The sequence below is a fragment of the Fusarium oxysporum genome, chromosome 8 (assembly GCF_000149955.1).
Source record: "Fusarium oxysporum f. sp. lycopersici 4287 chromosome 8, whole genome shotgun sequence".
NCBI classification, from domain to species: Eukaryota; Fungi; Ascomycota; class Sordariomycetes; order Hypocreales; family Nectriaceae; genus Fusarium; species Fusarium oxysporum.
The window spans coordinates 1,285,479-1,308,395 of record NC_030993.1 but is presented as its reverse complement, the minus strand read 5'-3'; the positions used below and the strand labels follow the sequence as shown (position 1 = coordinate 1,308,395).

Genomic DNA, 22,917 nt, shown 5'->3' with positions numbered 1-22,917 from the left:
GGACCGGGAAGCGCCGGCATTGTCCGCGGCCGGCTTGCTAGGTACCTGTGGTAGCTTCAGTGCGGTTGTGCCCCCTCCAGTTGAATTTGCCAATGGCAAGCTTCAACATGTGGCGATTTCACGTGCTACTGCAACTGAGAGACATACAGCCCAAGTGAGACCATATCAAAGCGTTCACGGCCCCAACTCTTATGAACCAGCTCCCCAAACTCGTAGTCAACATGGTGTTCTGAGCTGTTGCCTCTTGCCAACGGCATATGCAGCTTCCCCTCCCCTCTTTATATTCTCCCCTTCCCTGCCTAATATCTCATTCAATCGTGTCTATTTGTTTCCTCCATCGACTTTAACTTATGCTCAATGTGCCAATCCACCTTTGAGAGCCCACGATGGCCACGATCGAGCCACGCTTAATCCATCTGCTCAACGAGCCGACGAGACCGCAACTCAACCATGCCGATCTTCCACCGCTTCATTCCCTTGCATTCCCTTCTGCCACAGATCGATCATTGGCCCCAATCGAGTCCGACACGAATCATCGTGGTGATAGACCACTTGCTGACACGCAGTCTGTTATTAACGCTGTTGATTTAATAAATTTGACCAACGATGATATTTCTTCTGAACCCCGCAAGGAAGGGAATGCTCAGGATGGAAAGATTGTACCGGCTTCTGGAGGATTTCCGCTGCGAGTAGCTTCAAGCGACTCGGATGCTATAGAACCAACCAATTCAATAAGTCGGTTATTAGACGACGGTCCCGAGCTTCTTGAAGACGTATCGAACAAAAAGCGACAGCGCAGCCTTCATGTCAAAGATGATTTCATGCAGCTCCCACAACCACTGAAAAAGCAAAAAGCCGCCCAGCAAGCGCCAGTAATGCCACCGATCATCAACGGGCTTCACGAACCTCCACCTCACGCCGCTTTGTTTCCTCCTATATCGTCTGATTCGTTTGATAGCAAGGATGGCTCGCATATGAAGACAATGCCCGATTTTACGCAGCCTTCCGCCCAGTCGTCCACCCAAGCGTCTCAAGAGGCTGAATCGGTTTCGGTAGCCAGCAAAACGCGAAAGCGGACCAGCAAACCGAGACGGAAGTGGTCTGAAGAGGAGACAAACCATTTGTTATTGGGCGTCAATCGACATGGGGTCGGAAAGTGGACGAGTATACTTGAAGATGCCGACTTCAAGTTTAACGACCGGACAGCTGGGGATCTTAAGGATCGGTTCAGGACGTGCTGCCCCGAGGAGCTCCGCAAGTCCAACCGGTCGCTTGAACTAGACTCGCCTTCACGCTTCGACCGGGGGTCGAAGCAGAAGGGCAAGGCAGATGTGCACTTGGAAAGGATATTGATAGATGGAAATGGTGCATCAGCAAAAGACACGGCCTCAGCGATGCAGCAAGAGGTTGACACTACTCCTAAACAGAAAAAAAGTCGAGCACATCGCAAGAAGATGGAGGATCTTGTGGAGCTCGGTATTCATGGACCCTTCAAGAAGTCTCATCGCCGCGAACGTCGACCTTTTACTGAACAAGATGACATGGAAATTCTTCAGGGTTTAGAGATCCATGGACCCGCTTGGACCAAGATTCAAAGGGACCCGCGCTTCCATCTTTCCAGTAGGCAACCAACAGACTTGAGAGATCGAGTACGCAACAAATATTCCAGTGTTTATCAACGAATAGAGAAAAGCAATCTTCAAGTCAGGGAGATGAGCCGAGGGAACGATGTTATGGAACCATCTGTGAGAATACCAGCTGGGAACTCATTTAAACCTCGGAAGGCTACAACATTAGAGCCACAAATGAACCAGTCAACTTCGCGCGAAGATCTTTCTCGATGGCCAGCTCAGCAAAGAATCGAGACTGGCGAAATTATGGGAGCAGGTCATGTATTCGAGTTCGGTGAAACTATGCCACCTCAATTCATGGGCGGTGAAATGGACATCTCGCGCTTATTACTTGACGATGCCAAGCTTTCGCCAGCGATTCCACGATTTGGTATTGAGGGCATCCCTGGCCTTTCTCCACCAGCAAATACCCCACAGAAAAGTCACAACAAAGAAGGAATGCAACACCCGAGTAGGTTATCAACAGTCGGGCCAGCATCTATAAGTCGCGGTGCTCTGCATTAACGTTATGAAAGTTAGGAGTCGGGAAATTGGTTTGCAATGGTATTGGGCGTATATAGATTGAGACTTGGAACTGGACGAACACACAGCACGCGCTGGTTATCGATCGCTTATTACTTGTATCTGATGGTATGTTTCGGCGCTGGAAGGAAAGAAAAACACGGGTGCCTCACCGGCAAAGATGGGAATGTTTCAAAAGTTGTACATCGTCGATTCTGTAAGCCGCTCATGACATCCAAAAAGGATATCTTGTCATACTGACGCCGGCAAAGGTTTAGTTGAAGATGACTTCAGGGGCAAACATGCACGGGATACACCATGCATCATCTTAATGATAAGATAATTCAATAAAACCATTTGGTCAAAAGACCTATTTGAGGTTATCTCGATAGAACCCGACTTCAAATACTCCACTTAACGTAAATGACCCAGTCCAAGCTATCGATTAATTCCCCATGTCACGTGACGGCACCTCCGTGAATGGCGGAGGGATCGGAAGAAGATAAACGCCGAAGCCGACCTAGGGCAACAAAACAAACCCTAAGCGCACTACGAAAAAAAAAGTGCGCGATCAACACATCACTCGGTCCGTTCTCTGTGAAGTTGGTTCCCTCGTCCATCCTCCTCATCACCGCCGACAAACCAGCCAACCGACACAATGGCCCGCGGAATGTAAGTGGAATAACAAGAAGAACGCAGATACGATTACAAGGAATCGCGATTCGGACTTCTCTCCTGTTGTCCCGTTATGAGAACGAGGGTCTGACAGTCAATAGCAAGAAGCACCAGAAGCGCCTCAGCGCCCCCTCGCACTGGCTGCTTGACAAGCTGTCCGGCACCTACGCTCCCAAGCCTTCTGCCGGTCCTCACAAGCTCCGCGACTGCATGCCTCTGATCGTCTTCATCCGAAACCGCCTCAAGTATGCTCTCAACTACCGCGAGACCAAGGCCATCCTGATGCAGCGACTGGTCAAGGTCGACGGCAAGGTCCGCACCGATTCCACCTACCCCTCCGGTTTCATGGACGTTATCACTATCGAGAAGACTGGCGAGAACTTCCGTCTTGTCTACGATACCAAGGGCCGATTCACCGTCCACCGAATCCAGGCTGAGGAGGCTGAGTACAAGCTTGGCAAGGTCAAGCGTGTCCAGCTTGGTCGCGGTGGAATCCCATTCTTGGTCACGCACGATGCACGAACGTGAGTTCTGTCAGACATCATTCAGCCGTTGGATCAAGCTTTGGTCGATTCAAGTCACCCGACAAGACAGGAGCTTTATTTGACGGCTGTATGTAAACCCCAAATACCCCATTGCTAACGAATTCTCACAGTATCCGCTACCCTGACCCTCTGATCAAGGTCAACGACACTGTCAAGATTGACCTCGCCACTGGCAAGATCACAGACTTCATCAAGTTCGACACTGGCGCCGTCGTCATGGTCACTGGTGGTCGTAACATGGGTCGTGTTGGCGTTATCACTCACCGTGAGCGTCACGATGGAGGTTTCAACATCGTCCACGTCAAGGATGCCATTGACAACAGCTTTGCTACCCGTGAGAGCAACGTTTTCGTCATCGGCCAGGACAAGCCCTGGATCTCTCTGCCCAAGGGCAAGGGTGTCAAGCTCACCATCGCTGAGGAGCGTGACCGCCGACGTGCTTACGCCATCTCTCACTAAAATGTGGATTTGCGATTGGAATGGTAAAAAATGGCATGTGGAATGGAGTCTCGGATTTGACGTTTGCTTTGCGGCTTTAACTACCCTGGAGATAGCCGGCCCCCATGAGGCTACGATAAAAGATGAATTTGAGCCCAACAGAAGTGTCGATTCCTGACAGAAATCTCTCTCGAACCGTGATGGAAGTGAACTGTAGACGTTGCCCTCAATCTTTCGACACGCCAGCGAAAACGTCACTGCCATCCGAACGTCCCACAACTATGATAATATATCGCATCACTCTGCCAGCACCCATATACGTAGCTCGTGTTTCTTTCAAATATCATGGTTGTCAAGGAAGAAGGTTAGGAACAAAGCTGACTGGTAGGGCTGCATTACACAATAATTTGCGACCAAGGTGATGAGGAAAACAGCCTGTCTACTAAGTGCTCATGGGTTACATCCATGGTTATCGGACTATCAGTTGACCTCCTAATGCGTAAAGTTGTGGCTGTGTTACAGTCTGGCTGACCGAGGTGAGAATTCGGACGCAGGCGAATTCCTATTCCTTACCCACCCCACGTTTACGAGAATGCTGGTTGTTTGCGAACGACTTGTCTCCCGAATTGAGTTTCTTCATTTATTCCCCAACTTCTCCATTGAGCTAGTTACTCCATCCCACTGAAGGAAGCTCTCGAACCCCCAAACTGCGAATAGCACCAAGTGGGCTCGGCTTCTTCCCCCTTCTCCACACTCCCACGGTACATGCTGTATGCTGTGAAGCTGCTGGTTCGGCGAGCAAACCGAGTCATTTAGGAGCGGGGAAATCCATCGTAAATCTAGGGTATCGAGTCGTAATTACGCATGAGGTCAAAATGCATGACTAACGGTAACTGCAGTCGCCCGTCGAATCCTCCTCAGCCATGATGCAGTTGGCTGCACTCCTTGAAGCTGCGATTCGACAATGCGAGTCTCACGCGCGCTGTTCCTGTGATGTGCATGTGGGCGTAATGCGTGGGGAGCCTCAAACCATCCATGCGACTGAATTTCTTGTTACAGTAAGACCGCACACGCACAACGCCCATGAAAGATGGATCGTGTGCCCCCTCACCATTAGACCCGCTAGGCTCAACAAGCTATGGGAAAAGCCATGCTAAGACCCAGCGGCAACGCGGCGCTCAGTATTGCATCAGCGAGACTATGCTTACAAGAGGAGCCGTTTGAATTTAGATTTCTACTTCCCTGGATATGCCCCACGTGCGCCGATGATGTTCTTGAGACTACTTATAAGTGAGAGTCAGCCCCATCGTGGCCACATCTAGCTCCGGAATTCCCCTTCGCGAGGCCATCTCTCTTGGTTGCTTGAATTGAAGGATTCTTGTCGTTCTTTCCCCTTCTCACTTGCTTGCGGATACTCGGTAAAGACTCGCTTAGATACGGCAGAGATTCCTGTTCGTGATCAAAACATTGCTCGCAAGAGCCATATAACGCAACGGACTCATTGAAGTTTGTTAATTGGAGGAAAAGCAGCAGCCTTCGGGTCTTGAATCGATCTTGGTTCTACATCACGGTCAATTGTGGAACGGGCCGTCTGAGTCATAAAATTATAGGGTTCTTTAACATTGGGTTGAAATGTTTACCAGCAGGACTTCGACAAGAACTCTATTGGGCCGTTGTGCCCAAAGAACGGAATTTCGACGAAGTCTTACAGCCTCCTCTGGCCTTCGTTCTCGTGTTGCCCATGACTCTGGTCAGAGAAAACCAAGGAATAACCCGGGATGGTCGCGACCAAAGGTTTTGGCAGTAGCCATTGGAGCTGGAGCTCTTGGATGGGGGCTTGCCAGCTTGAACGAAATTAAAGGCACTGGAAATTCTACATGGGGTCGATCGGTTGCGCCTCATTATGCTACGTTGCCCGAGATGGAGAAGGTAAAATACCTGCATGTTCTCATGCCTCAAGCTGATCTTCAAAACAGGCGATCAAGCGAATCGAGAACGAGGTTGGAATAGAAGGCTTTATTTCGACGGACCCCGAGGATCTACTAGCACACGGCTACTCAGAATGGTCTACGGTCAACCCTGATACTTTGCCAGTAGCTGTGGCATATCCTAGAACAACTGAGCAAGTGTCCGTGATAGCTCGCATATGTCATGAGCATCGCGTTCCTATCATTCCCTATTCCGGAGGCTCAAGCTTGGAAGGCAATTTTTCTGCCCCTTACGGAGGAATCAGTGTGGATTTTGCGTATATGGACCAGATCATTCAGTTTAACAAAGATGATATGGATATTGTGGTCCAGCCCAGTATTGGCTGGCAAGATCTAAACGCAAAGTTGTTGGCTATGGATAGTGGTCTTTTCTTTCCTGTCGATCCTGGTATGTGACCAACAAGCATGGAGGGCCAGAGACATCGCAGCACTGACGAATTTGTTCAGGCCCATCAGCGAAGATAGGAGGTATGATCGGAACGAATTGCTCTGGAACAAATGCTGTAAGATATGGTACAATGAAGGATTGGGTCATTAACTTGACCGTTGTCCTGTCCGACGGGCGTATTATCAAAACGAGACGAAGGCCGCGAAAGTCATCTGCTGGATATAACCTGAACGGGCTGTTTGTTGGCTCCGAAGGCACACTAGGGATTGTCACGGAAGGTATAACAAGGCGTATCCACGCAAAACGAAAGTTTACTAACACTCACAGCTACACTCAAGTTGGCTGTCATTCCAGAGCAGTATTCGGTTGCTGTTGTTACATTTCCCACCATTCGAGATGCCGCCGATGCGGCAGCTGGCGTCATGCAGGCCGGCGTTCCCGTCGCGGCGATGGAGATCATGGATGAAGTTCAAATGAGAGTCATCAACCTCGGTGGTGCTACGAAACCGCGGGTCTGGAAGGAATTGCCAACATTGTTTTTCAAGTTCTCAGGTACAAAAGACGGCGTGAAAGACAACATCAATAGGGTAAAAAAGATTGCGGCGGCAAACAAGGGTGGAAGTTTCGAGTTTGCTCGGGATGCTGCTGAGCAACAATTGCTCTGGTCTGCCAGGAAAGAATCCCTTTGGTCCATGCTCTCACTCCGAAAAAATGGTGACGATGTTTGTGAGTACCACAGTGCCACCATCAACATATTACCTGTCAATTCGGTCGCTAATTGATGATAACACAGGGAGCACCGATGTAGCTGTTCCGTTCAGCCGGCTAGCTGACATCATAGAGGTCAGCAAGAAAGAGATGGATGAGCTTGGCCTCTTCGCCAGCATCTTGGGACATGTGGGAGACGGAAATTTTCATGAAAGTATCATGTATAACAAGAACGTCCCTGGTGAGCGCCAAAAAGTCGAAGCTTGCGTTAAGAACATGGTGAAGCGAGCGCTCGACATGGATGGTACATGTACAGGAGAGCATTCCATCGGCTGGGGCAAAAAGGAGAGTCTACTCTGGGAAGTTGGACCAGAGACTCTGGAAGTTATGGTAGCTGTGAAGAAGGCTTTCGACCCTGAATGGATCTTGAATCCTGGAAAGATCATGGATGTGCCTTGGGAGAACACTCTATATCCTGGGTCAAATACCGCGGTGACACCAAACCGTGTGGTGAAAGACTTGGTCTAAGACAGGAATTATTGCTGTGTTTCTACGTAGCTCCTTAGACTAGTGGGTTTGTAACAAATTATCGCTGTATGTAGAGATTTGCAGTATTGATGATGCTTGTAGGGACCGCTTGCTGCCCTGCTTGCCACACGGCAGCCATTGCTCTAATGTTAGATGAAACGTTGTAAGACAAACCCAAACCGCAGCTATAGATTGGGAGAACTATGTATCTCCATGTGAATGATGCAGTCAGCTGTTCAGTCATCAATACGAACTTGCGGCACACTGCAATACGGTGTCTTATTCTACAGAAACACTTGACAGAGGTTGTGCTGCCGTAACAAACATGAAGTACATTAGATTCAAGCGAACGAAACATTTCTACAAAGCCGTCTGTACTCAGGAAAGCGCCCAAATGCTTAACTGTTTGCTGATCTCAGCAATTTTGCTTCCATCACTAGGCTTCTTACATTGCTCTTTTAAACAACAAAAAACACCAACTGATAGCAGAGTCCAATCTCGTCTGGCCCAAAACCCTTTACCTCTGCTGGAATTTCGATACCACTGTGCTTAGCTTGATAACCTGCTTCTTATGACCTGCTAGTTGGATTTTCTTCCTTCTTTGCTGAAGCAGGAGGCATCTGTAATCTCGGGCTTCTAGTAGATGCCTGCTCTCTGAATCACTGCACAACACTCGCGCCTTGTCATCGCACATCACCACGCCAAGTGACAAAATTCATCTTCCTCGATCCAAAAAAAAAACTCTTTGATCTTGATCTTTGATGCAACAGCCATACTGATTTCTAACCTTTATGATCAACACTTGAAGTGTGCTACATCAAAATTATTCCTGGGGCATCATTCAATTAACCAAGGTACATTCTTTTGAAGTCATCATTATCATTTGAGCTCGTCGTTGAGGAAGCCACTTTGACTAATAACCTCCCCAGATTATATGGATAGAAATTGAACATGAGCTCCAAACGCCCCCCCGACGGACTCTCGAAAGGGTCCCAACAAAACCCCAAGCACCAGCGAAGATCGAAGAGATGCAGGCCAGGGCAACCAAAGGTTCGGCGAAACCATACAATCAACCTTGATGGGCTTGCTTCTCAGCTCCACGGACAATGGAAAGCATGGCCTGAACTCACGATACATCTTGAGGGATTGTCAACTTCAGTCACGACTTCAAATCTCTGGGACTGGTTCTCTCATGAGGGAGAAATCGCATACATGGATATCTACGAGACGCAAAGAAATCCGAACATCAGTAACGCCAAAATCAGGTTCGAACCACCGCCAGAGCGAAACTTTTGGTACACGGGCAGTTATGTTGTTCGCCATCACGACAGAAAACAACATCCCAAACAGATTGAGATTTCTATTAAGCTTTCCAATCACGTACCTCCAGGCTTTCTGAAAAGCCCGGTACATCCTGACCGGACTTGCCCTGTCAAACTGACACTCTATCCTGCGGCCATGCATTTCGGGAGCCTGACAGGGGAGAAATCAATGAAGATCATGAAGTCTATCCCTGGGATGGGCAATGGACGAAGTCTTAAACTTGAGCTCAGCCCGAAATACCAGAGACTGACTGTGTTCTTCCCCATACCGAGTGTTGCGGGGGGAAACAGAACTGAACGGCAACACAAAGTTGTTATTGACTTTTCGAGTATGAAGAATGTTTATCAAACAGCAGCCGTTGATAATTGCTGTACTCTTGTTGTTCCTCTCAAGACGCCACCTCAGTACTATTGGAAGACACCTGACATCCATTCGACCTTTTCCGACGAAACCAAGAATTGGAGTGTTATGAAGAGCTGGAATCGTGCAACAAATATTGTTCAACATGCTGGTCTCCCTATGATGTACCCTGTCACTCTCCACAACGATTTCCAAGATCCCGAATTCGTTGATATCGGCCGATGGACCACTCTTGGGTTCGTTCTGGATGGGGGAACTGAAATAGCAAGCCAGGTCAATCAACAGTTGGTGAGCATCCTGGACGACTTCAACATCACCACTAAAGTTCAAGATGATTTCAAGACTGTCCATGGAACAAAAGCAAAGATGTGGGAATACATAGACCACCAGGCTCCTACCGAAGGGCACAACGCACTTCAGATGCTTCAGTACTCCCCCGACTCGATTGTTCATCTGCCTTTCGAAATTAGATACCAGCTTGAAGTTTGTCTTTCACGCGGCTATCTCAACGAACACATGATAGGCAGGGAGTTCTTGGAGAGACTTGCGAACATGAAGCCAGCCAAAGCCAGGCTTTGTCTCGAATCCGTGGCTGATAACGCTCAAGTTGTCATCGACCCAATGGCTATTTTAGAGGAGTCTCAGATTGATGGCTCTATAATAATGTCAAGAATTCCTTCTCATTGTTGTCTCATCCGTAAAGCCGTCATCACGCCAACAACCATTCGCTATACAACACCTACAGTGGAGATGTCCAACCGCGTCATGCGCCGCTACAAGCATTATGAGGATCGCTTCCTCAAAATCCAATTCACCGAAGAGATGGAAAAGGGGAGGATTGCGGTAAACAAGGACCAAAATGACGAGATCTACAAAAGAGTGCTTCGTTCAATGTATAAAGGCGTCCGTATCGGCGATCGTTTTTACGAATTCCTTGCCTTTGGCAACTCGCAGCTCAGAGTCAACGGCGCTTACTTCTTTTGTCCCACGGAACACCTATCATGCGACGATATCCGCAGGTGGATGGGTCAGTTTAGCCATATAAAGGTTGTGGCGAAGTATGCTGCTCGCCTCGGTCAATGCTTCTCTACCACACGAGAGCTTCATGCAATTTCGGCGCCGGCAACTCAACAGATACCTGATATTGAGAGGAACGGCTACTGCTTCACCGACGGCATCGGTAAGATATCGTCGTTCTTGGCGCAGCTTATCAGCGAAGACATGATTCTTGATGTTATTGCGCGACCCTCCGCCTTCCAGTTTCGTATGGGTGGCTGTAAAGGGGTTCTCGCCATTTGGCCCAACGACACCAAAGTCATGGAAGTCCATATTCGCGAATCCCAGAAGAAGTTCGAGTCAGATTCCAAAGGTCTCGAAATTATCCGCAGTGCAGCAATGGCGACAGCAACTCTCAATAGACAAACAATCACCATTCTCGAATGTCTTGGGGTCCCCATCGCTTCCTTCACTAACCTGCTTGACCACCAGTTGCGGTCGTATGAGCTGGCCATGGAGGACAACGATGTTGCAATAGACATGTTGACCAAATTTGTTGACGAGAACAATATCTCTGACCTACTCAGGGCTGGCTTCAAAACAGATGATCTGCAGGAACCCTTCGTTGTTAACGTACTTAAACTTTGGAGATCTTGGTCCTTAAAGCTACTCAAGGAGAAAGCAAGGATTCAGGTGCAGAAAAGTGCTTTCGTCCTTGGCTGCGTCGATGAAACTGGCACCCTCAGAGGTCACTCATCCGAAACCGAAGGCTCCGAAGATAAAGCTATCGATAGACTTCCGCAAATCTTCATTCAGCTGAGCGACGCAACACACTATAACAAGACTCAGGTCATCAGCGGAGTATGCATAATTGGACGCAACCCTTCGCTGCACCCGGGAGACATTCGTGTTGCTGAAGCAGTGGACTGTCCAGCCCTGCATCACCTGAGGGATGTCGTTGTATTTCCATCCACCGGCGATCAGCCTGTTCCTAATATGCTTTCTGGTGGTGACCTTGACGGCGATGACTTCTTCGTAATATGGGAGCCGACTCTGATTCCTAGAAGATGGAATTATCCGCCTATGAATTACTTAGCGCCCAAACCCATTGAGCTTGACCGTGATGTCACGGTCGACGATCTCAGGAACTTCTTCGTCAAGTACCTAAAGAACGATAAACTGCCGCTCATTGCGACATCTCATCTAGCATTTTCAGACGACCTTGGCCCAATGTCACCAAAATGTGAGTCGTGGTAGTGCTCATATATCAATGTTTTCTGCTAACCCTGTTCTAAGGTCTTGAACTTGCAGAGCTGCACTCCAAAGCAGTGGACTATCCAAAGACGGGTGACCCAGCGGTATTGAGACGAGATCAACAACCTCGGAAGTGGCCCCATTTTATGGAGAAGAAGAACAGCTACACCTCCAGGAAAGCTCTTGGTGTCATATTTGACAAAGTGAAAGGTAAGCAAGTCAAGTTTGACCCTATCTGGGACAGTCCATTCGACCAACGGATTATCAAAAAGTTTGAACTCAAGCGAGACACACTCAAATCTGCAAGAAAAATCAAGACACAATACGATACATCTGTACGCCGACTACTGAGCCAACATGCGCTCAAGACTGAATTTGAGCTTTGGACTGGCTTTGCCATGTCGAAACCTGCTGTTGGTTCAGACTACAAAGTTCAGGAGGAGCTTCGTCGTGAGTACAATAATCTCAAGGCGGCATTTCGACAGCTATGTATCGGTACTGCAGGTTCTAAGAATGCAGAGAAACTCGAACCCTTTGTCGCAGCCATGTACAAGGTAACCGATGAGGAAATGAAAATTGCACTATACGAGCACCACCGAGGAGTCATCAACAACGCGGGAACCCTCTTGCAACCGCGCAAGCTAGAACCAAAGTCAATGCCTCTGATTAGTTTCCCCTGGATCTTCCATAAGGAGATGTGTCGTATAGCAAACTCTAGTAACCTTGAACTGAGATCTCCACTTGCCGCGGGACCTCGTCAAGGAGAAATGCCAGGGTTTGGCGAGCACCTTGAGCCAACAGTGAAGAATGATGCCACGCCTGCAAAACAAGAGGTCCCCGAAGTGTCTGAGCTGGCACCTGAGATCCATTCTCACCTTCCGGACGGCACAGTCCTTCATCGAGGACAGCCATTGGCTATTTTCCCTCTGGAAGACGATGCGGTCCCCGAGGGAGATGACGACTTCCCTAATGGCATTTCGGGTTCAGGGCAATCATCTTCTGCTGGAGGTGATTTTGAAATGGTCAGCGACGAACAGCCAGATCTTTCATCAGAGAATGGCATGGAAGTTGAAGTTCCGAGTGATGACATCGTCGAAGACGAGACAGACTCGATCTACAGCGATGAATTGGAGGAGGAAGACGCCGAAGAAGCTATTGATCGCTTGGTCAGCCTCATGGGTGAGGCGGATGCCAAGTGACCATTGACATTGGGATCAGCTGCCGATACGACCACGGCATTGGCCTAAGATTGAAAATCTTGGTGCTGGAGAAATTGTCGCGTGCAAGAATGGACCATTGTAACGGTAAGGACGACAACGGGGCCAGCCAGTTGGTAAGGAAAAGGTAGACAGTAAACTCAGTAGTACAACAAACCAAAGTTTTGGGACTACCAGGTTACTTAGGCTGATAATCAAATTCATCGTCTGATGCAAAGATCCGTCCGTAAAACCCATTTTTCACCTGCAGTAACCTCTCGTCCTTCGTGCTAAGTTAAAGTAATTAGTAAATCTTTGGGGTCAAGATTCATGTAGCACGGGAAGTCTGTCTAATCAAAGACGGCAAAAAGGTGTAGGGAACTTCTTACCAGTAGACAATCGTCTCCATGTTTGTGGAGAAGCAATGTCCCAGTCTCAAGAGGGACCACGATCTCTTCTCGAGACGACCTTCGATCTCTTGGGTAAAATACTGTCTCGCCCCCAACACAGCCCTCAGAAGCGGATGTCAAATAGAGTAACAGGGTCCACGTGGTTCTCACTGGTAGTGGAGGATCCGAAGGTAACGTCAGGTTATTCGAGTCGTCATCTGGTGGGCGAAACAGACGTTGGTCAGCTAAGGTGCGCATGTCAAGTGAGAAGAGGGAGCCATGAGATAGATAAATGGGTGCAAATTATGGAACGCTTGTGGAAGGACAGGAGCAAGAGGTTTGTGTCGTTATGCCATTGAGGTCGCTACGATGGTCGTTGAATGGAACAGTTGTGGAGATGAGACTTGTACACGTACAATGGCAGTCAAAAAACTGGCCCTTCGAGTAACGATATACTCGAATATTAGGATTCAGCCCAACAGGTTCACCACCCCTACGCAACATTAACTTTGCTGTCTACGACATCGTGACCATTGCAGTTGGACATAGACGGCGAATCGACACGAAGCAAGACTTACCACTTCTCGTTAACATCGCCGTCTAGCAAGACCTCTTTCAAACCAGTTTGCTCCCATAAGCGAGTTGCAAAATCATAGCTATCAACCTGAAACCGGTCGTTGACACGAACTGCTTCGCCCCGCTTGGGACGACCTGGCGTTGTTTGTAGAGGGAGGGTTTTTAGAAAGGCCACATAATCGCGGCAGAGCGATCGCGGGAAAAATGAAGGTATAAGAACAACTTTGGAAGTCAATGGATGAGGTTCAGGAGACAAGTCAACTATCGGCAGAGAAGGCTTGAAAGCTGGCCATGATGGAGGAACTGGTGGCGGCGGCGCTGAGGCTTCCACTTTGCCTGACTTGGACCCTTTATTTTTTATTTTCGGCATACTTTTCAAAATGGAAAGTAGGGAATATTTATTGGGCGGCTGCTGGGCTGGGGGAGAGAGAGAGAGGTTGATGAGGCTCTTTATTGACTTGACTTGACACGACCTGACATGAGACAGTGATACTTGAGTTATGTAGGTATCCACTACATTCGTGATAGTTGTATGCAATGAGCGGGGTGCTATATCCCCAAAGGTAATATCGAGTAACTAAGTTAAGGTAAGAGGTAGTAATAGGCATTCAACGGTTTACCTTACTATTCCCAGCACAGTTATCCGTCACAAACGCTGCCACCAAATAGAAGTTGGCGGATCACGAAAAAATGCCTATTCTTGCTTCTTTAGTAAGCTCATGGCTCAGTATACCCAACTCTGATAAAGGTTCAATTCCCCGGGAAAACCAAGAAACTTCACCAGCCCAGCAAAGACCATCTGCGAATGTTTCAATCCCACCAGCAACACCAACTCCACCAACTATTTCTGCTGCTCCACAAAGAGCATCGCCAATAATAGCAGCACAGCAACCGTCATGGGACCGTTCAATTCGACAGTTCGGTCTGCTGCTCACTGGTGCTGGGTTCCTTGCTGCATCTGTTGCCGTGTCAAGACGTTCAGTGCTACGAATGCGGCACAATTCCTTCCCCAAATTTTACACTTCCAACCGACACCAAGTCAAATTTGACTCGGGTGACAGATCTTTACTCGCTGTGCAAGCCCTTGGACTTGCCACGCTCAACGTCATGAGCTTTGGAGTCATGCTGGTAGGAGGCATTTCCTGGGCATTTGATCTCTCCTCGATAGAGGAATTAAGGCAGCGGACGCAGGCTGTGACCCGCAGGCCCGGGATGGTGAGCCCTGAAGATGAAAAAGCGATGGAGGAGTTGATAGAGGGACTTATGGGCAAGATGGGAATGGAGAAGCCACAGAAGCCTTTAGACATTCCCCAAGAGGATGAGAAATGACGCTCTTGTGTCGTCTGCTCGGCCAAGGCGCTCCTCGATACTACTACAAAGCTGAGCAGAGCTTGGTGTGTAAGATACCATGTATTCATATTATGCGAGATGGAATACTCTAATCACGAAACGACTACTGAAGAACATTGGTCATTCAACCACTCGTATTGAATTATCTTGCAGTGACATTGCCCCAGAAGGAGGGATCCCACATAGTACACATGCAGCGTAAGCTCCTCATTAATCATACGCAAAGTAAATAATCCCTAAAGCACTAGCGAACCAAAAACCATCCTAGACACCATCTGCCATTCATCATGCCCGCCTCCCATGCCTCGCAAACCATTACAGTACCCAGACCCTGGACAAATGCTTCAACGCCTCATCAACATGCTCCCAGCTTATGTGTGTATCCTACATCCGCACCCTTGTTCAACTTCCCCTACCTTTATAGGAATCCTTTTGTGAAGCTGGGAACCCTACTAAGGCTACTCTTCCTCCTGGGAATGTCCACCGTGGATGCATCATCTCCTTCGCTGACCCGCCAGGGGCCCATGCGACTGCGGACACTACCCATGACGCTGCCCGACCCCTTGTCGCTGCGGAGGTTCTTCAATCCTGCCAATTCGCGCTCCAGTCGAGCGATTTTCTCTTTTTCTTCTCGGAGTTCACGCTCAGCTCGACGAGCTGACAACTGATTTTGGGACTCCGATGACTGTAGCTCCTCGATGGTCTTCAGAAGCTTCTCGACCTTGTCGCGCATCCTTGAGACATCCTCTGAGAGCTGTGTGTTTTGTTTGTCCTTGCGGTCGATCTGACCTTGCATATCCTTCATGATTCGATCTACGTTTCGAACGGAGCGCTGAGATTTGCTACGCTCAGTCTCCTGGTCTTCGAGCTGTGATTCGAGCTGCATCATGTTAGCTTCGATAAAGTTGTCTAGTGTTACAGGGACAACTCACCTCCTGAATACGTTTGTGTAGGAACTTGACATCCTGGCTAGCACTCGAGTAACCCTTGGTCTCCAGATCAACAAGTTTGAGTTGGGCCTCGTTTAGAACTTTTTCCAAAGATGCCTTCTGTTGTTGCAGCTGAATGCTGTTTTCGCGCTCCACCATGACATCCTTTTGTACCTCTGTCACTAGGGCTTCTGCTCTGCGCATCTTCTCCACGGCAGCGGCCGCAATATCCTCTTGTTGGGCAAGATGTGACCTTAGTTCCAGAATCTCCTTGTCCATGTTGGCGGCATTGCGCAGAGAGGGACTGTCTCCCTTCACAAGGTCCTCAAGGCCAGATTTCGCTTCCTCGAGGCGAGCCTCGACATTTCGCTTCTCCCGGAGAAGGTGATCTCGTTCTGCTGTGATCTCGTCCACCGAGGAGCGGAGAGTACGGACTTGAGAGAGCAATGTCACAACCTTTCCTTGAGCTTCGTTGTGAGCATTTACTGCCTCATCACGAGAGGAAGCGACGTCTGCCAACGTTGACTCTAAACGAGCCTTCTCCTTGGACCAGGTTGAGCTGTTGAGGACTTCATCATCCCACTTTGACCTCAACTCATCAAGTTCTTCTCGAAGGCGGGCAATCTCTGCTTGCTTGAAGAGCCTCTCCTCACGAGCAAGATCAAGCTCGTTGGTCAATGTAGCGAACTCGGCCTGATACTTCTTACGAGTCTGCTCCATACTCGATTCCTTGTCCTCGATCTCCATGGCTCTCTGATTACGGTAGTCCTCGAGTTCGTGTTGAAGTCTCTTCTTAGCCTGAGTGGCAGCTGCCAAATCGGTCGAAATATCCTCAACCTTTTCCTCGAGGCGTTGGTTCTGGCGTTGGAGATCCTCAATGCTGGCATCCATCTTCTCACGTTCTGCCATGACCTCCGCATATGTGTCTTCGGCTTCCTTTGCTTGGGACTTGGCAAACTGTTCGGCGCGACTAGCTTTGAGAACAGCGATCTCGGCTTGTTCGAGTTTGCTGAAGTATTCGTCCGCGCGGCTCTTATACATTTCAAGACTAGAAGAGACATCTGCAAACTTCGAGGTTTCTGCATCAAGACGAATCTGAAGATCTGCAAACTCTTGGAGAAGCTGATTTCGATTCTGTGCCTCTTGCTCTCTTGCTAGAGTCATCTCCTGTAGGTCAGACTTGACATCGCGGAGCTCGACTTCGGCTTTGGCGCGATCGTGTCGTAGTCTCTCAAAGTGTCCCTTGATATCGGTTAACTCCGCCACGGCGTCCTTGTGACTATGAACCAAGGCTCGACGAGAGTCTTCTTGGCTGTTCAGGACCTCTAAAATTTCTTCATGTGTGCGTGTCTGTACATCCCGTAATGAAAGCTGCCCGGATCGAATTGTGCGCTCCAAAGCAGACACCTTCTTATTAGAGTCATCGAGCATTTCATGAAGACGAGTATTGACCATCTCAAGTTTTTGAATGCGACGCAAAGATGGGCTTTGGTCATCGTAGTTCTCCGGTACAGGCGTGCTTCGGTCAATCTGGCTCTGCAGGTGACGATTTTGCATTTCCTTAAGTTGAAGCTGATTCTGAAGTTCCTCGACTTCGGCTTTCAAATCCATACGATTGTTGAAGTTGAGAGTGTCGATTGTTCGATCGGAACGTGTTGAATCTTGAAGATGGTCGAGTTCCTGGAAGCGCCGGGTGGGTGTGGAAGTATTGGAGTAATTGCGAGCATGAAGCTTAGCTGCCCTCTTCTGAGTTGGTGACCCCTGGAATGGCGCCTCATTGAGCTGGATCTCCTCGAGCTTAGGTCGGCTAGCAGGGTCATTCCTCGACGCTCGCATTTCGCTAAGTTGATTCTCGGCGTTTGTTCGAGCTGCTGTTTGCACACGAAGGTTTTGCTGAAGCTCCTCAACTTTTCTCACAAGATCAAAGTTCTGAATGAGTACATTCTCATCAGCTCCATCTGACTGAGGGGGGATGGGAACCTCTGGATCAACAGTCCGTAGAACATCTAGCATCTGAGCTCGCAGCTCATTCACTTCCTTGTCTCGTGTATCCACAGATGTTTGCAGGGTACGAATAGTAGTCTGAGCCTGAGTTCGTAATTGCCGCTCTGACTCAATGGTTCTATTTGCTTCAGCCAGCTGCGCTGTGAAGGTAGAAGTCGCCTTTTCGGCATTTCTGCTTGACTTGACTTCACGGGCAACCTCATGGCTAAGATCTTCCAGGCTGAGCTGCAATTTCTCCGCTCTTTTCTCAAGTGATGCAATTGCGAGTTGGGAATCACCCAACTGCTTGTTGAGTTTTGTGTTCTGCTCTTCCAGCCGAGCCTTTTCGCGCTGGAGAGATATGATCTGACCTCGAGATGCTTCACTGGCGCGTGAACTAGAGCGAGCAATCTCCAACCCTTTCTGCTGTAGTTTGTTCAGCAAAGCACGATTGTCATTCTCTGATGCTGTCAGGCGGCTCTTCACAGTGGTCAACTCCCGTTCAAGTCTTTCTTTGGCTTGATCGTTTTTCAAGCCAAATTCGCCTGATTCGAGGATCAACTTGTTGAGGTCTTCAATCTGGTGGTTGAGCTTGGCGCACTCTCCTTCAAACCATTGAAGCCGTTCCTGTGCTGCATCGAGATCTTTTCGAAGACTGTTCTCGCGGTCCAGGGCTGCCTTGGAGGCTTGTCTCTCGCCAGCGACCTCGGCTTGCATTCTTGCCTCCTCAGCTTGTGTCTTCGCCACTCGAAGGCGGCGAATCTCTTGTCTTGCTTCGTCACGTTCTTTCTCAGCAGTAGTCCGAGCCTCCATTGTTCTCCGTAAGGTATCCTGCTGGGCATATAGTTCTTTCTCGATGATGATTTTTGACTCGTTAAGACGATCGAATTCATCCTTCAGCTCTTGGTAGCGGTGCTCACCGAGCAGTTGGACGTCATCTCGAGACTGGCGTTCTCGACTTAGATCCATCTGTGTCTTGTACAGCTCATCTTTAAGATCCTTTATTTGTGACTCAAGGACTTGGCGATTCTGATCGGCTTGTGCATCCTCCGACAGACGTGCTTCCAGCAAGCTCTTTGCGTCCTCGGCCTCTCGCTCCAGTTGAGATTGTCGAGACTTCATGGCTACAAGTTCAGCTTGAGCCTCGCGGTACTTCTCGGCGTTCTTCTCTTTCTCAGTGGTCAGAGACTTCTTCTGATCTTCAAGAGATTGGCGCTCGCTTTCGAAGTTCTTGTTGTCGGTTCGCAGAAGAGCGAGTTCACTCTCCTTTTGCCGTACAAGATCCTCGTAATCAGTCGACGTCTTGGAGAGCTCGTTGAGCTGTCTCTGGATGTCTTCGTTCTCGTGAGTAAGTTGAGTTTCTCGGAGCTTAGTTGACTGAAGCTCTCTTTGAGCCGCGTGAAGTTTAAGCTCCGAATCTTGATCGAGCTTCACAAGCTTGGTCTCCAAATCCTGAACCTTCCTTTCCTTGACCGATAGTTGACTTTGAAGCATCTTGATTTCATCTTGGAGGGCAAGTTCCTGCTCGCTACGCTCGGCCTGCCTCTGAGTTATGTCGGCCATTGATTGTTCAACTTCACTGATCTTTGTGCTCAACCCCTTTTTCTCCTCCTCAAGCTTAGCAATGAGGGTGGCAGCTTGCTCGAGCTGAGAACGATACGTTTCGACATCTCGTTCCGCCCGGTTCTTGGCATTTAGAAGGTCGTCTAACTCGTCTTCTAGCCTTTCCTGGTCTTCAATTGCTCCCGCAAGCTTCTCCTCGAGCTCCGCTTCTCGAAGCTGAAGCCTCTTGAAAATTTCCTCTTTATCTAAAGCAAGCGCACGCTCACTCTCGAGAGTTTGTTGGATTCGGACCATTTCGGCGTGACAATTTCGCCGTTCCTCCTCAAGTTTCATACGATTTTGGGACTCCAGTTGCATCCTTTCGTTTAGATCCTTGATCATTGCATCCCTTCGCTTGACTTCTGTGGCTGTACGAGTGGTACCAAGAAGAGGCTTCATCTTCACAATCAGCTGCCACCATGGGTTTTCCGCCAAGTCCAGGTAAACATTGAAGTTTCTTTGGATGATTCTGGTGGCCTCAGTGCGAAATAGCCTCTTGTAGGCTGCCCGCCTTTGTATGAACCCTCGAGCGACTGATTGAAATCTGGACATGATTTGGGTGATTAGAGCATCTCGTTGCTCCTCAAGCTCTGCAAGAACACCCGCGCGGAAGAAGACTTTGGTCAAGCCCACCCGATATAAAGCGCGGTCAAGTCCAAGCTTTTCAAGCATAAGACTGGCCGCGGCCTGTCCTTCGAGATATCCTTTGGGCATATCCTGGCAAAGGACCTCATATCGCTGTCGAAATTCTGCAAAGGGGAGTCTGTTGGGGAAACCAGTCCGCGCAATTCTGATGCCTTCCAGAACACCATTGCAGCGTAATTGGTCAAGAACAAGGAGATTGTTGAACTGCTTTGGTTTCTTTTTATGGTTGGGAAGGATGCATCGAACAAAATGAGGATGGGTGGAGTGGAGTTGTGCCATGAGACTGTGAAGATGCTCCTTGTGTTTCTGGGCGACTGTGCGGAAGAGCCCTCGCTTGACTCTGCTTCTTCCAGTGGCATGATCCTCCTCCGATTCAGCACAGTCAGAAAACAGGGAAGCAACGTGCTTGTTCGATGAAGCAGCTAGAAGGCGGGTGATGTTATCATTCAGAGGGTCCTTGTTTTTCTCTAACCATCCTTCTGTAGAGTACTCGACCTCGGCAGCATAGTGAGTGAGAATGAAACCCTGACCAAGACGCGAGGGTCGGTATTTCGTTGATTTCTTGTCCCATAAAGAATTAAGCTTCTCAGTGAATGACTTGTCTGTAGCTTTGGGCATAACGCAATCCTCGTCAAGGCAAGAAAAGACACCTATTGGATTCGACAATTCAATCAAATCAATCGTGGGCTGCAGGTCACGACCAAAATCGATGAATTTCCATTCGATCTGCTCACGTGCATATTCTTCTTGTTCCAGGACGAACATGTGATGATTGAAGAATTGCTGCAACTTTTCGTTGGTGTAGTTGATGCATAGCTGCTCGAAGCTATTCTGTTCGAAAATCTCAAAACCGGCGATATCGAGTACTCCGATAAAGTGCGAATCCTCCAGACCCATGCCAGTGCGATCAAGCTGTCCATTGATTCGGTTGACGAGATCGCCGAAACCGCGTTCATAGATGCCCTTCGAAAGAGCGTCTAAGCCAAGCCGAACTTGCTCAGGGGTTTGTACCTTCTCAACCCATTCTCGACCTGCCTTGACTTTGGGGTGGAGAAGACCTTTCAAGAAGGGCTCTAATGGTACACCAAGAAGCTTACACACTTTTGCGGCTTGCTCTTTTGCATCTGGTGCCAGACGGGCTTGGTCTGCAGTGCGGCTTTCCTTGACAACAGTGATGTTGCCCAGGTGTAGCACCGCCGCCACAGTTCGCAAAATAGACCTCTGCTCTTCATCCGAGAACCCCATCACGTTAAATGCTTCCATGAGGGATTCCCATTCATCATGATCTGAGACACCCACAATTGTGTCGTGGCCATCTCTGGTATAATTGAAATTTTCGACCGTAAGACCATCGATTAAGAATTCCCTCTTTAAGCTGGAGCTTGCACCTTTGAGAAGTTGGTAAAATACGTGGTAATTTCGTTCGTGGGGGTTGATATGTACGACTCTGGACTTTTCTAGCAGATACCAGTCGATGTATGCGCCACAAATAGCTCCATTTCGAGTGAATTCAATGCGAATGAATTTTCCGAATCGTGAGGAATTGTTGTTGCGGACTGTCTGAGCGTTTCCGAATGCCTCGAGAATTGGGTTTGCTCGAAGAATTTGTTGTGAGAGGTTAGAATGGTGAGGTTTGTGCTTGATTGTCGAGTCTGCCTGAGCAACAGCAGCGAGATATTGAATGACCTTTTTCGTGTTCTCTGTCTTGCCTGCGCCGGATTCACCAGTCACTAGAATGCTCTGGTTCTTCCCCTCTTCCACAAGGTTGCGGAAGGCTTCATCAGCCATTGCAAAAATATGAGGTTTCGTGTCCTCTCTGCTCCGCCCACGATACATGTTGATGTATTCATTGCTGTAAATGGGAATCGACGCGTACGGGTTGACGGTAACAAGGAAAAGGCCCGAGTACGTATAAATCAAATCGGCTTGGTATCGCATATGAAGGTTGTGGACAACTGATGCCTCGTTCAAGTGCGTCAACTCGGCCATGTCGTTTGCCTTGTCGAACTTGGCAGGGTTCACTTTGTCGACGCTCTCGGCATCGGCCTCTCTTTGCTGAAGAACTGTTAATATACGGAACGCCAACTATCAACTGATGCTTACAGTGCCGTCGTCGCACTGGACTAGTAACCGATTCCCGTCCATTTCTTCGACGATCCATCCCCGGACGAATGCCGCTTGTGGATCCTTAAGCCAGACGTAGCGCTTCCCGGAGAAGTCGTTTTCACCTTCGATACCCTTTACTGTATCATGGCGTTTCATCTCCTCGGTCTTGATGAATGACGGTGCAAATGTCGTCGATGTTGGAGTGCCGCTCTTGGAGTCACTGCGTTGTTGCCTTGGCGCTGAACCGGAGAAACCATGAGTTATTGCTGATAATGATCCATTTGACTGTGTCCGGCTGTGTCCTAGAGGTGTCGAGAGCCCAGGAGTTGATGAAGGAGAGGAGAATATGGCTGACTTGGGTCGCAAGTTGGTATTTGTAGCTGGAGAGGCAGAAGGCGTTCTCGCAAAAGGATTACTGCGCCGATGCGCTGTGCCGTTGGCGTTGGCGTTGAAAGTCATCGTGAAGAGCCCACATGAACAATTGGTAGTCTTGCGGTCTTCTCGGCCAGATACTCGACTCCAGGTTGTGCGATTACGCAAAGTAAACAAATCAGGCAGGGTAGAGAAACAATAGGGAAGCGCAGTTTCTGGTCTTCCAGTTATTAAAAGGTAAAATTATAACAAACTTGTGGTCGGGATTCACCCTTTCATGAACGTGCCATGAAGTAATGCAATACAAATGCAAGTATTGGGATAGCACAGTTGGGCATGGAACTGACATTAACATCAGCGATCTATTCAGCGCGTTGCCAGGGACAGCTGACGGGGAGTAAACAAAGCCATGTCATGTGATCTGAGCGCCCGAC

The 22,917-nt window shown here is 48.8% G+C and overlaps 6 protein-coding genes across 7 annotated transcripts; 5 read left to right on the top strand and 1 right to left on the bottom strand.

Annotated features, from left to right (window-relative positions):
• The first annotated feature begins 71 nt into the window (after window positions 1-71).
• On the top strand, window positions 72-2,606 carry FOXG_03084 (uncharacterized protein). Its single transcript, XM_018380607.1, has 2 exons — window positions 72-2,349; window positions 2,405-2,606. The coding sequence occupies exon 1, from the start codon at window positions 387-389 to the stop codon at window positions 2,133-2,135; it is 1,749 nt and encodes a 582-aa protein (XP_018236913.1). The 5' UTR covers window positions 72-386; the 3' UTR covers window positions 2,136-2,349; window positions 2,405-2,606.
• A 42-nt stretch (window positions 2,607-2,648) lies between these two features.
• FOXG_03083 (40S ribosomal protein S4) lies at window positions 2,649-4,268 on the top strand. Its single transcript, XM_018380606.1, has 3 exons — window positions 2,649-2,804; window positions 2,909-3,331; window positions 3,463-4,268. The coding sequence occupies exons 1-3, from the start codon at window positions 2,791-2,793 to the stop codon at window positions 3,809-3,811; spliced, it is 786 nt and encodes a 261-aa protein (XP_018236912.1). The 5' UTR covers window positions 2,649-2,790; the 3' UTR covers window positions 3,812-4,268.
• A 312-nt stretch (window positions 4,269-4,580) lies between these two features.
• FOXG_03082 (D-lactate dehydrogenase (cytochrome)) lies at window positions 4,581-7,575 on the top strand. The gene is made up of 6 exons (XM_018380605.1): window positions 4,581-4,634; window positions 4,690-5,719; window positions 5,767-6,166; window positions 6,226-6,444; window positions 6,494-6,892; window positions 6,960-7,575. Exons 2-6 carry the CDS (start codon window positions 5,423-5,425, stop codon window positions 7,400-7,402), a joined length of 1,758 nt encoding a protein of 585 aa, XP_018236911.1. The 5' UTR covers window positions 4,581-4,634; window positions 4,690-5,422; the 3' UTR covers window positions 7,403-7,575.
• Window positions 7,576-8,141: 566 nt separating this feature from the next.
• FOXG_03081 (uncharacterized protein) lies at window positions 8,142-12,800 on the top strand (the record flags this gene model as incomplete). 2 transcript variants are annotated; one of them, XM_018380604.1, is made up of 4 exons in its annotated part: window positions 8,142-8,256; window positions 8,332-11,324; window positions 11,378-11,545; window positions 11,608-12,774. In XM_018380604.1, 3 exons carry the CDS (start codon window positions 8,354-8,356, stop codon window positions 11,610-11,612), a joined length of 3,144 nt encoding a protein of 1,047 aa, XP_018236910.1. In that variant the 3' UTR covers window positions 11,613-12,774. The 2 variants fall into 2 exon arrangements, with proteins under 2 accessions (XP_018236910.1, XP_018236909.1); XM_018380603.1 differs by lacking the exon at window positions 8,142-8,256 and having other exon boundaries at window positions 8,354-11,324; window positions 11,378-12,800.
• A 1,309-nt stretch (window positions 12,801-14,109) lies between these two features.
• Window positions 14,110-15,122, top strand: FOXG_03080 (uncharacterized protein). Its single transcript, XM_018380602.1, has one exon. It carries the CDS (start codon window positions 14,187-14,189, stop codon window positions 14,823-14,825), a length of 639 nt encoding a protein of 212 aa, XP_018236908.1. The 5' UTR covers window positions 14,110-14,186; the 3' UTR covers window positions 14,826-15,122.
• On the bottom strand, window positions 14,111-22,841 carry FOXG_03079 (myosin heavy chain). The gene is made up of 3 exons (XM_018380601.1): window positions 22,109-22,841; window positions 15,779-22,060; window positions 14,111-15,726 (listed from the first exon to the last, which is right to left on the bottom strand). The coding sequence occupies exons 1-3, from the start codon at window positions 22,568-22,570 to the stop codon at window positions 15,265-15,267; spliced, it is 7,206 nt and encodes a 2,401-aa protein (XP_018236907.1). The 5' UTR covers window positions 22,571-22,841; the 3' UTR covers window positions 14,111-15,264.
• Between the last annotated feature and the right edge of the window lie 76 nt (window positions 22,842-22,917).